Consider the following 17,875-nt stretch of genomic DNA (forward strand, 5'->3'; position numbering starts at 1 on the left):
CAACTCTTGGTTTAAATGTGCCTAGAATCAATTTAATCTGTGGCAGAAAATGAACAGAAGCAAATTAACTGAACATAAAATTTGTCTATAAAATGACAGATATATACAAAGGTTATTAAACTGATATAGATTGATGTAATGTCTATCTTTATGCAAAGTTTAAATGAAGGCATTAAAAACATCTTCACTGAGAATGTCATTCTATACAAAAAGACCAGGTATGAATTTTTCAAAATCAATTAAAAAAAAAAAAAAACAAAAAAAAACCCCAGCAAGCCAACAAACAACTAAAATTAGCCTGCTACCAGTTGAATTATCATGTAAAGCTCTGGGTGCTTGCTATTGCTAGGCCACACAAACCTACAGTCTTAGATGTATAGTGGGATGTGAAAGAGGTGAAAGGAATCAGAAGTCTAACCACCTACATGACCTTTGATGCTGAAGGCCAACATTTTATGCTCACAGAGCAAAACAACAGGGAGAGGAATATTTATAGTATAGTACTTTGGTTTATATATTGCTTTACGTTATAAAGTTATTTACAGTCAAGATTACTTGAATCAAGGAGGACAAAATTATTTATTTTCTAACCTCATTTTCTATGCTAATTTGCATGTTAAATTTTATTTTTTTCAGAATACTTTCCTGATTTCTTTCTTGTTAAAGATTCTTTTAAAAATATTAATGGTGGACCAGAAAAGAACATCTTAGAATTATTTCTTACATAATAAAAAAGGGTATGGCGCTTAAATGAATTTGAGCAATATTATACACAAGTTTAAAAACAATAATTTCAAGTAAATATTTCTCTCCAAGTATGTCTTTTACAGTGTTTAACCAATGTGGCCAGAAATTCTTTCCTTTTCCAGTTCCTAAATTTCATCATTCCATTATAACTTCTCTTGTTCTCCACTTGGAAAGTCTTCCAGATCAGAGAAGGTATCAATTTTTAACTTAATTTCAAGTCTTTCGAGCACACATGCATGGGACCAACACAGAAGAAAACGGAAAAATGGGAGTATTTTAGACTATCCTATGTTAAGGAACAAAAAGTTAATGAACTATATCTTGCTCAGAGGAAAAATAAAAAAAAGGAAAAAAATCAGTTGCATAGCATGTTATTCCATACTACTATAGAAGACTTTTTCCTCTGATAGGAGCCCTGAACAAAACCAAAGATGGTAGAAGGCAAAGTAATTAGGACTTAAACCCGGGAAAGAACTAGCGTGTAAGCAACATGCTACTGTATTTTCAATTAGAAAACTAGAGCCAAACATGACAGTTCTCAAAAAAACAGACGTTTAAACATAGGAAAAAAAAAAAAACTTGCACAACTTACCAATCAGCATAAAAATTAACTAAAGCAACATCTGCATTGTCTGAGAGGAAAGAAAAAGAAAAAAATCCAATGTCATATTGTGAGGCAAACTTCTCAGTGCCTTTATCTGAGATTATAAAAATATGCACAAAACTATAAAAGCAAATATTTCTAGATTATTTAGCATACAGCTTAGTCTGGTTGCTAGAAAACTGTAGGGTAAATCTTATCTGAAATATAGCCTGTATCAAATGGGAAAGTGATGAAAGAGGCCTTCAGTCATGTATTTTATTGACTTTATCAACATAATGCACATTAAAACCGTTAGTATATTAAGGGGCTAAAACACGAAAGAACTAATTGTTACATGAGACAAAAGGTAATTTTGAACTTAAAATTAAGGCACTGAAAGTCAGAAGTTGCCCTTTAGTATCTCTTTTGAGCAGAATCGTGATAATGCTTAACTTGAGAAAAGCAGAGCTGAACAAGCAAGATACTTTAAGGCCCATCACCACGGGTTTCAGTTGTTACTATTTTTGAGGGAACTTGTAAAATGAGCTACTGACAGCTTTTGGTTATGTAATCAAGCATTCCCATCTGCAAACAGGATGCCAGGTATTCTACTTCAACACTTCAAACCCGCATTGCAATGACAATGTACTAACTTAATACTTCTATGCCATTTGCAATTCATACATTCAAATCTAGGGTATGCATATTCATTTAATAACATTGTAAGTTTCACACAGATATGCGACTGTAGAGAATTAAAAAAAGTTCAAAATACTCACTTAAAATGTCATCTATATTTCCACTATCTAGACTTGTTATTTCACTTCTGGTTGGATTAAAAAGCCAAGACACCTAAAAAAAGAAAGCAGATCAGTAGGGCATGTAAAGTTCAAGCAATAAAGTAGTAATGTACTTATGATTTTAAACGTTGCGTTTCAAAAACTGGAGAAGAACAGTAAAAGAACTGTAATTCAGTCGATGAATTTCAGATGACTAGAAATGAATGACTACAAATACACAAATAAACACTATTTACAGATTTACACACTTTCACATTTAAAGCAAAATTAGCTATCTCTTCATTTAATTCTCTATTATCTTGTCAGAAATGTTACAGATTTTGTACCTTTAAGAATAACTTATAAATTCACTCTGAAGAAAGGAATAAAACCTTATTTTAGCCACCCAACAATCTCACACAGCCCAGAAGTGTGTAGGCACAGAGGTTTCACCCAGAGACAAGTAAATCCTTCTGACACTTGCAATCTCTGTCTGGCTAAAAAGGTTTTTCATGAAGTTTGCCATTGCCTCCATTTTTATTGCTCTTTCAGAAAACAGTTTCAGTACATCCAATTCAACTAGCTACAGTATTTTATCTCCTTCTATATTTTTATTTCACACTGCTTCAGTCCCTGCATGCGATCGGCATATCAGACTATAAAAACTGAAACACCACATCAGCCAGATCATTTAATGAAAAAGCAACACATGTATCACTCTTAATGGAATTATCACAGCAATATGCAGTTTTATGGAAGAGCTCTCTCATACTCACTGCAATGGCCCTAGCTCTTCTTTATCTCAAAATGTAGCAGGGAGCAAGAGGGCAGAGGTGCTGTTCTGTTCCAGTGAGAGAGGTACCAGCAAGTTACAACTTATTTATGCTATGAGACAGATAGGAATACAAGTTTTTGAGCAGGACAATACGGATTTTGGACATGAATGTTTCCAGCCTGAACAACCTGGTCAGGAAGTCAGTTGGATCTTCCCTACGCAGGGCTAGGGCCTGGATCAGACACTACCGAAATGCCTTCCTATCCCATATTTTAAATGAACCTATGGTCCCTCAGCTAACAGAGATGGCAGGAAAAGAAAAGGAAGGTTTTCAGTAACAAAATGAAAGAAACATGCAGGTCAAGGTGATAGGCAGAGACTGAGATTGAGAATGATACCTGAAGAATTAGTTCTTGGACTGAGATGTGGTGGCATGTGACATTCACACTATCAATGTTCTACATACTACTAATGTTCCTGGAGACTTAGTCTACACCTGGCAGGTACAAAGAAAATCTGATTATGGTTAAAAAGACAGTGCTGACAAAAAACACCAAGAAAAAAATTAACTGGAAGCATAAAGAGCATCCAAAGAATGTCACACAGAGCAGCTGGATAAAAGGATCCAGTGATACAAGGGTCTCTGATCTTATGGAAAAGCCCAAGCGCTATCCCAGACCTATACTAAAACCATGACTACAAGCAGCAAGCTTCCAGGACACACTTGCCTTTGACACTGTTTATAATTAACAAGACTAATTCAATGTAAAACGTCAGTTTTCTAACATTTGTTGCAAGTGTATATAAAATATTGGCCTAAAAGAAAAAATAAAGCAGACAAACTAGATGTCTGCTTTCGTGAAGATCAGCTTCAAAAATTGTGATAGACTTCTGCAGCAAGACAGTGTCAACAGCTCTTAAACCATCACTGTAAATGACACACAGCTCAGATTTGCAGCAATCATTTTCAATTTATGGGTCACTAACCACTTTCCAGTGAAGATACTGATCCTTTCACCTTTCACATACAGAGGCTGGTAGGTAGCATATATATTATATCTTACATGACAGGCTGAAAACACACCAGCTGTTGTAATATAAAATACATACCCGTGCTTCTCACACGATAACTGGGCTAGATACTGATCTTGCATGCAAGTCTAAGATCTGTGGTGGATTGTGCACAGCCTTCATGTGGCACTTGAGCTGTGAAACACAAATGTCTGAACTGTGGCTGTAAGATGACTACAGAGAAACAAAACTAACAATTGAGCTGTGAAGTCCATCGTCAACACTGTGTAACAACAGGGTATGCCAAAAAATATCCAATTGAGCAAGCCATCCAATGAGCCCATCACAGGAAACCAGTATTGGGGAAGCTCCTTTGAATATGCCGGTGTTGCTGACTGCTGAGCAGCAAGAAGGGAGGACTCTACCTGCAGTCTTTGCAAAGAGAAGCTCTGGTTCTGGTCCACATCAGTTAGATATTCCCAGATGAGTGACACCTGTTGGCAGTCAGCGCAGATACCTTCCCATCACCCTTTGGGAAGCACATGGGATGACAACTTCCATAGTGTTGCTATGGGGAGGTGCTGATACCAGTAGTTATGTTTGTAGTAACGGTCAGTTAAGCATGTGAATGAGCTGGCATAGTTTTTATTTGTATGCACCTGTTGTTTTGTTGCAAGCGTTAGGAGAGATACAACTTCTGTACAGTTGAAGCTGTAGTTACGATTAACAGTAACAGCTGGAATATAGCCCTAGGCAATAAATGGCAGTATAACACAACATTAACTTCACGGGCCCTCATCTGCTCCTACCACAGACAACTTTGCAAACTCAGATGAGTCTCAAGGCTTCAGCTGCCCTGCAAGGTCTCAAAACCCCCTGATCATACCCTTGAAGACCACAGAGTTATTTACCCTGCTTAGAATCTTGGACAACGCTTGTTGACACATAAAACCCACACAAGCCTCTAGAAAGCAGGAACTTTTTAGCCGCTTTTCACAGTTCTACATCAGCATTCATACACAGAAAAAATTTCTGCAGCAGGCCTTATTTTCACAAGAGCTCAGCAGTTTGACTTGCCTAAACAAACCAAATGGGTAAGCCACCAGTTTCTTAAACCCACATGGCTTTTCCTAATACAATTCTACAGTAGCCACACAAATCTTATCTAATAGGAAAAAATACAAAAACATAAAATAGAGAAGCATATTATTTGTAATCAGGAAATGAGTTATATTATTCAGCAGATAAATCGATCAGGAACTGTAGCTGCATTTGTAGATTGCTACGATACACCTTAACTTGCAATGCAATTATTTAACTGCCAAATCAAAACACACTGGTTTACTAACCAATAAAACCATCTACTAGACTGTTCTATGTGCAAAAAAAGGTAAACTAAGCCTAATAGTTTTTTATAGCATGAATAAAAATTTTGATTGCTTTCTTAACTCTTATTGTGGAAAAATGTGGTGCAAGCTGCAAGTACTGAAACAAAGACCCAAACATCTTCATACATTGAAAGTGAAAATTAAATTAAGCTGTATATCCTATTGCCCCTTTATGTTAAACAGTAGTGGAAAAATACTGAAACCAAGAACATATTTTGCTAAAAGTTGCACAAACTCCAAGCTAATTGAAATACCTTTTCCATTAGAAACATAAAAATTTCTATTTTGTCAAAATATATTAATAATCACTTTCTTAAACATTTTACACTGACTAAAAATTGCGGGTGACAAAATCTTTCGTATAAGTATATAAACTCGGGGGGGGGGAGGGGGAGCATTCCTTGGAGAAATGTCAATAGATACGCGAGACTCACTTCAGCTGAAGCTTTTATAAAGGTATAATGCCTGCAAGGAAGAAAACACATCTGTTTGAGCCAGTAATCTTGCTGTCCCTTGAGACGCAAGAGGGCTTATGATATTACTGGTATTAATATTTAACATGAAGGATTACAAATTCTTATTTGAATTGCTAAGAAGCTAAACTGTTTTGAGAATATTTTCTGACCTTTGATGAGGCCTGTGCTTGATATCCAAGGGCAGAAAGCAAGACTTCTTTTTGAGGAAATAATTTTTGAATGTTAGCCACACATTTTATAAAACAGGTACTGAACACATGTTCCTGAAAAACCTACCAGCTAAAAGGAAAAGTCTTCAGATTTTTTTTACTTTTAAATGCCGCACACAAAGAGAGTTGTGGTCAATGGCTCAGTGTCCAGCTGGAGACCAGTAACGAGTGGTGTCCCTCAGGGATCGGTGTTGGGATCGGTCTTGTTTAACATCTTCATCGCTGACATGGACAGTGGGATTGAGTGTGCCGCCAGCAAGTTTGCCGATGACACCAAGCTGTGTGGTTCGGTTGATACGCTGGAGGGAAGGAATGCCATCCAGAGGGACCTTGACACGCTTGTGAGGTGGGCTGATGCCAACCTTATGAAGTTTCACCATGCCAAGTGCAAGGTCCTACACCTGGGTCGGAGCAATCCCAGGCACAGCTACAGGCTGGGCAGAAAAGAGATTCAGAGCAGCCCTGTGGAGAAGGACTTGGGGGTGCTGGTCCATGAGAAAATGAACATGAGCCAGCTTCAGTGTGCAGTTGCGGCCCAGAAAGCCAACCGTATCCTGGGCTTCATCAGAAGGAGGGTGACCAGCAGGTCGAAGGAGGTGATCCTGCCCCTTTATTCTGCTCTCGTGAGACCTCACCTGGAGTATTGTGTACAGTTCTGGTGTCCTCAACATAAAAAGTACATGGAACTGTTGGAACAAGTCCAGAGGAGGGCCACAAGGATGATCAGGGGACTGGAGCACCTCCTGTATGAAGATAGGCTGAGAAAATTGGGGCTGTTCAGCCTGGAAAAGAGAAGGCTGCGTGGAGACCTCAAAGCAGCCTTCCAGTATCTGAAGGGGGCCTATAGGGATGCTGGGGAAAGACTCTTCATTAGAGCCTGTAGTGATAGGACAAGGGGTAATGGGTTAGAACTTAAACAGGGGAAGTTTAGATTGGATATAAGGAGGAAATTCTTTCCTGTTAGGGTGGTGAGACACTGGAATATGTCGCCCAGGAAGGTCGTGAATGCTCTGTTCCTGGCAGTGCTCAAGGCCAGGTTGGACAAAGCTTTGGGTGATATGGTTTAATGTGAGGTGTCCCTGCCCATGGCCGGGTTTGGAACTTGATCTTAAGGTCCTTTCCAACCCTAACTATTCTATGATTCTATGCAAACTTTGCATTCCACAGACCTACATCAGAAGGACAAAGGGTAACTCTTCATACTTGTAACTGGGGAAAGAAAAAAATCCAACTGACCTCACAAGACAGCTACAAACTCACTGAAGAAAGCATCTAGCAAAAATAGCTCAAAAGGAAAATGAGTTATGTAAGTACACCTGGAAACAATTCAGGTCATTGCCTTTATATCGGATAAGTTTAGCTATGTTTTTATAGTCGTACTTTTAAAATGCTTAAACTATGAAAATCAAAAGGTTAAAGTAAGTAGTTATGAAAGAAAAAATTAAAAAATACAGTAGAGTATTAAAATGCTGAATACTTGAGTATGAAATTGCACAAGTTAAATGAGCATGTTTACAATCTACTTACACTTATTGTAACACTACAGAAAAATGACAAGTATAGACTAAAACAACGCAGAAAACTTTACATGTATAGAATGTCTTCCTGAGGTGAAAAAGTCAGGAATTGAACACTGCATTCACAAAGATAAAATTGAGCTGGTATGTGGGGAGAGGAGTGGTGGTACATGCATTTTTACTCCTCTGGTCCTCAGAAACACTGTCAAATAAAACAAGAATTTATCAGCTCAGGTTCCTGGAAATTTCTGAAGGCAACACTGCTCATTATTCTGCTGGTAAGTAACTGATCCAGTTTTGATACTCACTTGAAGTTAGCACATGACTTAGCCACTTCTGACAGGAGCCAGCACTAGTTGCTTCCAAGGAGTAGCTACAAATTAGCTGACATTTATTCTCATTTTTTCAGATGAAAGACCTCAAAGCATTGCCTGAAATGGATAGTGCCTGAACATTATCCTCCTCTGACATGTAGCACAAGGCTACGCAAGCAGTCTTACACGAAACAAAATGCCTGGACAAATTCCATTCCATTCAGCCCCAATGACAGACATCTGCCAGGCTTCTTAGTCCTCTTCCAAAGAGGAATTTTATTCCTTTTCCAAAGAGAAATTAAAAGTGTACCCAATCTCATCATCTGCTAGCAGTGTTGCCATTCAATTGCCACTCCACACATCCAACTAAAGTCCACTGGTTATTCAGGAGATTTAGGTGAAACTTTTATCAACGCTTTACTCCTACCAGTTAGTACTGTTAATTCTTTAACTGCTAAATGATTTATAGGTTTAGTGGTATTTATTTTCCTATTTTATCAAACTTTGCACACCACTTTCTTGCAGAAGAGTTTAACAGATTAACTGATCACTATCTTAAAGTTATACGAAGAGGAAAAAAAACAGGCCTGCCACATTTTAGTTCTTCACGTCTTTGTTTTTTTTAATTCACATAACAAAACAGAAGTCCTCACTTCCAGAGTAATTTATCTGAAGAATACAGAAAATCTGTTCTTGGAACATTATGATTTTTAATTAGCACTACACCTGCAAGGCAGTCAAAAAGAACAGCCTTCATTTTCACTAGCTGAACTTTCCATTTACTTTTTTGTCCTGCTAGGAAATCCTAAAGGCATACAACTAAACCATCTTTCTCCTCTACCACAAAATCATTTTATGTTTGGCAACCAGCTCTAGCCTGCATCTAATCCAAATTGACATGCTGAAGTTACTACCTGAAGTCCTAGCCCCACAGGACTCTGTGGCTGACTTTCAGTCCCCAAGTACCTTTTTCTTTATGCATGCTGCTAATCTGCTGCTGCTCTGAGGTCTGCATTAAACTCCTGGACAACAGGAAGCAGACGGGTTTACAGCCTGCCGTAGGATGATACAAATTGAAAGCAATCCCTAGAGACAGCAATGCCAAAGCTGACAGATACTGTAAGAGCCCCTGAAGTTCGGCTTCAGAACCATCAATCAGGAGCATCTCGCTGGCGGTGCTCCCAGAAGCCCTATAATGAACCATGAAGTTCAGAGCAGAGAGAGATAACAGTAAATAGAGAATGGTAGGAAAAAATAAAAAGAACATTACTGACTCTCAGTGAGAGCAGTTCAACTCTTAATTGTCACCACCTGATTCCAGGCTGTGCCTGAACATTTTCATAATTTAGATTAACTGCTGCCATCCCTGTTGATTAAGGGGTTATTATAAGGGGCTCATTATAAGATTGAGACAAAACTATATTAGTTTAACAGACCAACTAATGATCACTTCTGAGGTATATTTAAATTTTCAGAGCAATTTTCTAAATTGGTACCAAAAAAGTCCTTTTCCTATTATTTTTCTGTAAGAGATATAACTTAATCAGGGAAGTTTAGAACACACAAAGGAAGCTTCCAAAAATAGATTTAAGGATTCAGTTACTAACTTCCATGAGAAGAAACAAAACCTTGCTAAACTGAAATACAGATAACATATGTAGCAGAAAAGTAAACTTACTACTTTAGCATTGACAAACATTTCAATTTTATAACGATTTAGCCAAACAGTCCTATAACTGCACAGAGCAAGGTAGAGAGACCACCATATTAAAACAGGTGGCACCATTTTTTTCCCTCCACATGTCTTATCATCTACTCCCACTTTAAGTGTCTGACAGGAATACTTGCTGTAGGTACATTTATTATCAATATTGAAGAGCTTTTTGCCAGTGAAAGTGTTGGAAACAAAACCATTCAAAGGCTGTCTCTGAAATGCCAAATTACATTGATTTGACACTCCAAATCAGGGGATGAAAAAAAATCACAGCTAATGATTCCTACAACTTAATACACAAGCAAAGGAGTTGCAGGATTGTCGTGTATGACTGGTAAGGATTCATAGCCACAGCAGTATCCCAATGGCCTGTTACCACAGCACTAAAGGTTCCCAGAAAAAATGGTAGGCTAACCTCTCAACAATTTGTGAACTATTTTTACAAGACAGAAGATGTTCAATCATAAAGTCCACTGCATTGATAAAAATTAAACCTCATCACAACATGCAGTTCAATACACTGCATTTTTTCCATAAAGCTATGAGTAGCAGAATCATGCACTCAAACACAACTTTAGGGTTAAGTCTGGGCACAAACATATGGCTCACTGTCTTTTATAGAAATGTTTAAGGCAGTCAAAAAATCACGAGGTGTCGCTGAAACAAAAGCCACAGAGATACGACCTTTCATTTATTTTCACTTGAACTTTTTTAGAGATTCCTCTTGGTCTGAAGGGAAAAAAGCAATCCCTAGTCAGGGCTGTAACACACTGGTTTCCTTGTCCACTTAGAGGCAATACAGTCCATACACCTACAGAAGATGTAAACAGGTATCTGAACAACTGTTCTTACTTCATGAATTATGCTTAGAGTGCTCTACATCCTCAGAAACATGAACCAACCCGAAAGCTTGTTTGAGAGTTTTAAAGCCACAAATTCGGCTCCCTCCCCAGGAAACCACTGGAAACTCTGAATCTTTAGATATTTTATTTACCAAGTTTCCTCTCTTACACAAGCAGCTAGAATTCCCGTGAAAAAAGGTGTACTTTGTGCAGCTTTTTGTGAAGTTAAAAAAAATGAAAAACAAACCAAAACCCCAAACCAACACAACTATATGATCTGACAACTCTTACTTATCTACCAACTGCTCTGATTACCTGGCAACACCGCCAGGATTCAATTTCAAGAAGTAATCAAGCACGTAAAATAATCTCAAAACTTATTAGCACGAGTTAAGCAGCTGTTGCTGTATATGAAAACCAGCACCCTGAAGTTTTTGAACTTGTTAAAGCTGTGATCCAGCAATAAAAATAAAATAAAAAAAAAAGCATAGCTTGGTCTTGTCAAGACTTTGGTAAGGCTAGCACAGTGGAACATTTTGCTGCCCCTTATCACTAAGTCAAGGAACAAGGCCTGTTCTTTATTTCAGCCACTGCTATTACACATAAAACCCAATACTAAAAAAGTTTAAACTTTGTAGGTGTTATACTTGTAACTCCATTCCTCATGTCATAGATCATATATGTAACCTTGAAATGTAAATAATTTCTCAATACTCTCAGAGTTTTAAGGTAAGTCAAAGCCATTTTTTCTGTTAAGTATATTGGAAATTATTTTGATGTGTTTCAATAAATAAGAAATTTAGAGAAATTTTTTATAAATAGCTGAGACTAAATAGAGAGCTTATCAGGAACTGCATCTTGAGAGCCACATGGATCGTTACAGAATGCAATATACTAGCTGCTACCCAGTATTTCTTTCACAGGGTTTCCTGGGCCCTTTATTCTAGTCTTTACAGACAGGGCCACCCCAGGACAAGAAACGAGACTCAAGACTTCTTTCTTTTTTTATACTATACATATATTTGTATGGATGTTCTGTACATTCTTGGACTAGGAATGGAAATGGATATTAAAATAAAGCCAAAATTTTTAAGGTATTCTTGTGGAAGAAATGGCCACAGAATTCAGAATCTCTCCTTCAAAGCATAACCTTAGGGGAAGAAACCCTAATATAGTGTTTTCACAATCTGAAGGATTGAACATATAAGTAGATAAATGAATTTTCCATACCAAAATGCTCAACTTCAACACCTACTGACTTTTAGCCGCCTTTTTTTTTTTGTTGTTGTTAAGCATGTAATCTGTTTGCAATACTGAATATATTTTCACTCTTCTGCTCCAAAATATCAAGTTATCTATCTCTCTTTGCGGTATCAAGCAAGGTGGGACAAGCCTGCTTCATTTAATCTTTCAGGCTGGAACTTGTGTTAAAAATAGGTATGGATCATTGAAGCCTACTGCCGAAACGCAAATATAAACATCATAAACACAAACTGGCCCTCCATGACATAAATACCCAAGAATCAGTTTAGATAAAATAGCAAGCAGGTGGCACACTGAAATTGCAGTACTGGGAGAAATCTGCATTTCACATCCTTATCAGCATTTATAGATGAAATACTGCAACCCTGTAATTCCAGAGGTGCAAGACTCATGCTGCTTTTAAATATGCAGCTGAAGCATTGGGTTAAAAAAGAAAAAGGCAGTAAAAGTAATAACTGGACAAACAAAATACTTAAGTAAAAAACAAAGCTAGGGTCATTCCTCTCACCAAGCCCACTCAAAGGGAAGCAAAACATACTGGTTTAACTGCCACTCTAAAAACAACATAAGGGAATGTAAGTGGACAAAGCAGTCTTTGATAACGTTGTTTCAATTGCCTATTTGTACTTCCGAATAACAAAAGCAGTTTGAAAGCACAGAAGCACAGACAGCTTGATTTGGCCCATTCTTATTTGATGCTGAAGGCAAGGATGATTAGAACTAAACAACTGAGCCACACTCCCAGCACAGAATGGCAAACGTACAATTGTACAAACAAATGTACAAGCAATTACCAGTCAAGTTAAATTCTTACCATTTTACCGTTTTAGCATTACACGGTTAAACAGCCTACAATCTCAACAATTTCTTAATCTCTACAAGCTACACCCTGCAATCTCAGCCAGAGCTAACCCACTCGTGAATACACATACAACCACCCCGATTTATTAACTTCAGACCTAGAACTATTAGCAAAAATACCTTCAGTATCACCAAGAGCCTCCTTGTACTACAAATTACTTTTTTCTTCCTTTAGCATGATTAGGATGCCACATTTCCTCAGATTACCTCCAAATATTTCAGCAGGAGGTTGTTTTGTGCATCTGAAAATGTCTACAGTACTTTGTGACACAGCCACCTGTAGCATATGAAGTGTTTGTCCATACATTGTGACACAGCCACCTGTAGCATATGAAGTGTTTGTCCATACATTAAAAACGTTTGAGATACAGTCCTCTGCTGCTGCTCCTCCCTCTTTCTGAGGAATAAAAATGAGAACACCTTAGGATTTCAAAATTATAAACTTTCTAAAACACAGTGGGGTTTTGTTGCCTCAGCTTCCTATTTCCTTGCCATAAGAACTCTGACCTTTAGAAAAAAATCCATTTAAAAACATCTTCTAAATTTATGTGACTTTCTTTTCTTCATTCCAGGCAAATGAGTGATGCACACTCTACAAGCTTTCACTGTATACATGCAAATTACCAATCATATATACTAAAGGTAATTGGCAATCCATTAGCTTATCTCTAACAAATGCTTTGCCTCAATTTTTAGGTTAGTGTTTATTATTTGCTACCTTAAAATAACACATTAGAAGAGAAAGGGTAAGATATTTCTAGTACTACCTCTTTGAAAAGATGAATCCACGGCTGCATTCTAATTGAATTTCAACTGGGGGGGAGTAATACATTTACAATTAATCCATTGGCTATCCTCTACAGAAAAAACATTGATTAAAGCAATGCTGTATGAACTGAAGAGAAAAATTCACCTTTGGGACCATAGCGGCATGCAGCTTGAAGAATGAGTTGCTAATTTCACACTCTACAAAAGCTATTTTCTTTCTGCCCTAAACAGCTGCTAAAGGCCTGCACATATGCAGTCAATTTATCCTGGATAACTCTGGACAGCATTAGAGTAAATAATGCAGAGGACAGGACACATGCCACAGATATTTTGAAATGCACAAAAGAACATGATACAGAGATACCCAATGCTGGTTTACCTCCCACAAGGACTATTAACCAGCTTCGGGCTGACTCCCACAAAAATATTCAAGCACTCAAGACTGGTCCTAAAAATAATAGGAACACACTCACATGGTGCAGTGCTTGTACTGGTCATAAGTATCAGACACACTGTCTCTGCAGTTAACTAGCTTACTGTTCTCAACACAGATTACTACTGCAACCAAAATCCTCAGCTTAAACCATGACAGGTATCACAGCTATGCATTTGCTTATTTTAAACTAACGTTTGCTAGCTACACAACACTAATTATATGTACATATTTGCACTGGTTTAGCAAAGTCTGCTGTCCTATGTTGACAGAAAGAAAAACTAAAGAAAAATAAAAAAGCATCTCCCCCCCTACAATTATACATTCTTAACCAAAGCATTTTGAAATGCCATTCAAAGGTAATTCCTGAGAGGGCCACAAACTCTGAGCTCCCTTCACTAATTAACGGACCATTAGTAGGAAGGAGCTCCTAATTGTTCACCCCCTGCACCACAGGCTGTCTTAATTACCTTTGTGAAGCAACCAATTTTTCTTTCAGTCATTCTGTCCAAAATCCCAAGTGAACTGACTCAACAGGGAAAAGAAAAAAAAAATAGTATTTTCATACACACATTTATGAAAATTCATAATTTTTATGACTGGCAAAGAATTTAGGGTCTAAGTGTTTCCAGCAAGATTTATGAAAGAATTTCAATAAACTATAAGAGACAGAAGTGATAGACAGTGACTAAAGGACCGAAAAGCTCTTCTTGGGATTAAAATGTAGATTCATAACTGAAAAGCTTTCCCTTTGTGAAGCTTTTGAGAAAGTTAATTATATCATCACTTCATAATCACGACAGCTATGGCAAACAGCAAAAACACTATCACAGCTGTTGTTTTCCTTTTCAAGACCATTGGAACAGGCACCTATTCCTTGCCTTTCAAAATACTTCCTTGCAGAGTTCCTAATGAACAAGTTCTCTCCATGTTTATGCCCAATTGCCACACGAATCCACTTGGAGACAAATGTAAGCTTTACTGCCAATTATCTTACAACAGAGATTAAATTGCTTTTCTTCTCACCACTTTTCACAAATCTATAAAAACAAAACCCCAAAAAATCCTGAAATCTTTACATACTATTTTTCTTTTTGGATGCACCTCAATGAAACACACATAGGCAACAATCACTGATGCCAGGCAAAAGAGGAGACACGCTGCTTGCAAGAAGTATGCCAAGGAACTAGGTCATTTATTACTGTTTGTATGGCTCTACCTACTGCTTAGGTTCCTGTTTCATGAACACCACTCAGGATACAAAGTTTCAGTGATTTCAGAAATTGATGCCATGGAGAAGTACCTTCCCTTGAAACTGAATGCAGAAAACCATATACCCAGAGTCTCCCCGTGGGTTAACACATCCTTAATTTTGTTCCCAAAGTGCAGGAGCTGGGAGACCCCAACACATAAAATGTGATAACTCCTGACTTCCAGAAAACGAGCCACTGGGACCTCCAGTGTTTCATTTCCTCACCACTGTTGATCTAACTTTCAGATACAGGCTACCAATGGTTTGGGCTCACACTTCCATCTATAATCTATACAATACTTATTTTTTAATAGAAAACCGTACCTTGCAAAACCCTGAAAAAAAGCAGCAGGAACTGAACACATTCAGGTCTTAATAACAAATCAGGTCACTCATAGAACATAGCTCTGAAAGCCAAAAGGGCTCATGAGCACCCAATGATCTTCAAGAACAACCTCTTCAAGGCACAAAACCGATCTGCTCCATCGTGCAGGAAGCAGGCATAACAGAACAGCTGCATGGGTTAACACAGAATTCCTAAATAAGTTCTTACTTAAAAAAAGCACACAGAAGGTAGAGGTTAAAAAATAAACAAAACACTTGGCAGGACTATAGAAAATTTGCTTGAGCAGGCAGGATGAAGTTAGAACAGCCTCCCCCCCAGTAAAAAATTAAATACCTGAAAGCCAGTAAATTAAGAAAAAGAAAAAAGTTTATCAAACCTCTAAAATCTTGGTTATGACCATTTTTAGGGGTTAGCAATATTAACTACTCAAACAATCTAAGTTTTGAAAAAGAATATTACATATGCTTCTAGCAATGGTTTGCATACTTCTCACGAACAAAGATATACCAGACAGGAAAGAAGCGCAAAGAGAACTCTCAGAAGGAAATCTGATCTCAGTTCCCTTCCTAATCCTCTACAATGCATCTACTCTACTCTTTCTCAGAGGAGCTGTCTCCAGTTTAGAGTTCCGGCAGAAAACATTCTTTAGGTTCTGACATCTACACCCTATACTGCTTTTGCTTACATTCCCAAATGTTACTATGGTTCCTCCTCTAAACCACTCAAAAAAAACCTCTCTCAAATGGGACAGCAAGGAGGAGCGGTATTACTAATGCATCCAAAACCACTCCATTACTGAAGAACTTGAAAAAATACATATATATATATATTATATACTTGAATGTATCTCTAGACTCTCTTGATATCTATATATATAGATACATATAGATATTTATATAGACTCTCTTCACTATATATATTTAACATGTATATTCAAAATATACATATTAAATATATACTTGAATATATCTCTAGACTCTCTTGAGCTTTTGAAGTAGCTCTGGTATAAAATTTACACTGCATTTGTATACTTGCTTTTCACGTGAGAACCCCCTCCTTTCAAGCAAAGGAAGTATCTGGGAACTATAAAAGTGAGGTTTACATAAGAACCTGCAAGCGGAACAATTGCTCCTCTAAGTCTTTCAAAAGAAATAAGTGTGATTAAAACACAAGGGAAAACTGTTGGGCAAGTATAAGAACAACCAGTGGTAGTTCTGCTTTCCCAAGATAGCAGCATGAGGACCAGCGTTTTGCATAAGCAAGCTGTCCTTCCAAAAAAGCCAAAAACAGATTACGGAGGAGAACAGCAAGTCTGTCAAAAGAAAAGTCAAGGAGCATGTCACCACAGAATTCTTCAGCTGCCAGCAACAAGATTTCTGACATCCTACTGTCAATAACTCATATTTTCCAGCATTGTCCAAGTTTTCTGTTTGAAGAATCAGTACAGTTTCTCCTCTCTTCCCTCCTGAGCACTCCAAACAGGAAACTTGCCCAACACATGGCAAAGCAAGAAGAATGCAATTCTTCATAGCAACTGTATAAGCTTTCCCCACTCCTCACCCCTCAGCCTAGAGAAAGATCCTCAGTTAACTACTCTTTCACTCTTTAGAGGTCATGACAGACAATGGACAACTCTGAAATGCCATGCTACTCTCAGAGGCAATCTCTTTCATTGTATAAGGTTCAGTGGCCTAAAATTTGCCTGTAACTACAATCTTTGACTAATGCTCAAATGCAGATGATTAATTTTTGAGCAGGATTCCAGACTATAAAACTTGTTAATACATACACAGAAAGAGGCAAATGCACTGAAATATGCTCTATACATAAGATATACAGAGTTCAATTTCTCTTTGACAACTTACTATTAACTACAGCATTAAAAATTAAGATAAATTTTATTTCATGTTACTTTCACTATTTGGGTACCTGGTGTCATATTAACAAGACATGACAGGCAGTGGTAGTAGCAAAAGAAGAAAATATTATCCTACAGTATTTTTTCCAATGAAAAGTTTAATAGGGAATTCAAAAGTTTGACTACTGCCTCTTCTAAGTCACTACTCCCAGCAGCGGCAATTACATCACTATGTATGCAGTGTTTTGAAAGCTTCACTAAAAATATTAAACTTGATAGTGCAAGATCAACTGTAACACTAAATATTATCTTGTCAATGATAAACTGCATTATAGGAAAGAGCATATAGCTGACAGTAAGGCTAACAAATCATAAATTGAACATACACCAGGCTTCAGTAATAACCCCAAGCAAAGAGAAACTACTGCTTTATTAGATGACTAGCTAAGCTTTGACTCAGAAAACACCCCAACATCTCACATTCTCAGAATACAAGAGGACAATTATACTCTTTCAAAAGGTGTTGCCAAATATATTAAGAAATAGGTGTTCTCAGTGTGCCCACAACACCCTTTTAAACAAGCCATAAAGAAAAGCTATAGTAGTGGCTTTTTGAAACCTAACAAACCTCTGCAGCTCAAAGTGCAACAATTGGGAATTCCTTTTACAGTTGTTTGAGAAGAAAGGAAAAAAAAAAAAAAAAGAGAGAGAGAAAAAAGAGAAGAACAAAACACCCACA

General features: G+C 37.5%; 1 protein-coding gene across 2 annotated transcripts in view; it reads right to left on the bottom strand.

The window, feature by feature from the left end:
• The window catches only part of ERP44 (endoplasmic reticulum protein 44), a 49,515-nt gene that overhangs the window by 28,189 nt on the left and 3,451 nt on the right, over positions 1 to 17,875 (bottom strand). For both annotated transcript variants that reach the window (XM_061364727.1, XM_061364728.1), the window contains exons 2-3: positions 2,110 to 2,182; positions 1,340 to 1,379 (exon numbers count right to left, since the gene is read on the bottom strand). In XM_061364727.1, the coding sequence (XP_061220711.1) occupies positions 1,340 to 1,379; positions 2,110 to 2,182 (113 nt within the window). The remainder of the gene's footprint in view (positions 1 to 1,339; positions 1,380 to 2,109; positions 2,183 to 17,875) is intronic.

The sequence above is a fragment of the Neopsephotus bourkii genome, unplaced genomic scaffold, assembly GCF_033783945.1.
Source record: "Neopsephotus bourkii isolate Nb327-2 ecotype Australia unplaced genomic scaffold, CSIRO-AGI_Nbou_v1 NB_1248, whole genome shotgun sequence".
Lineage (NCBI taxonomy): Eukaryota > Metazoa > Chordata > Aves > Psittaciformes > Psittacidae > Neopsephotus > Neopsephotus bourkii.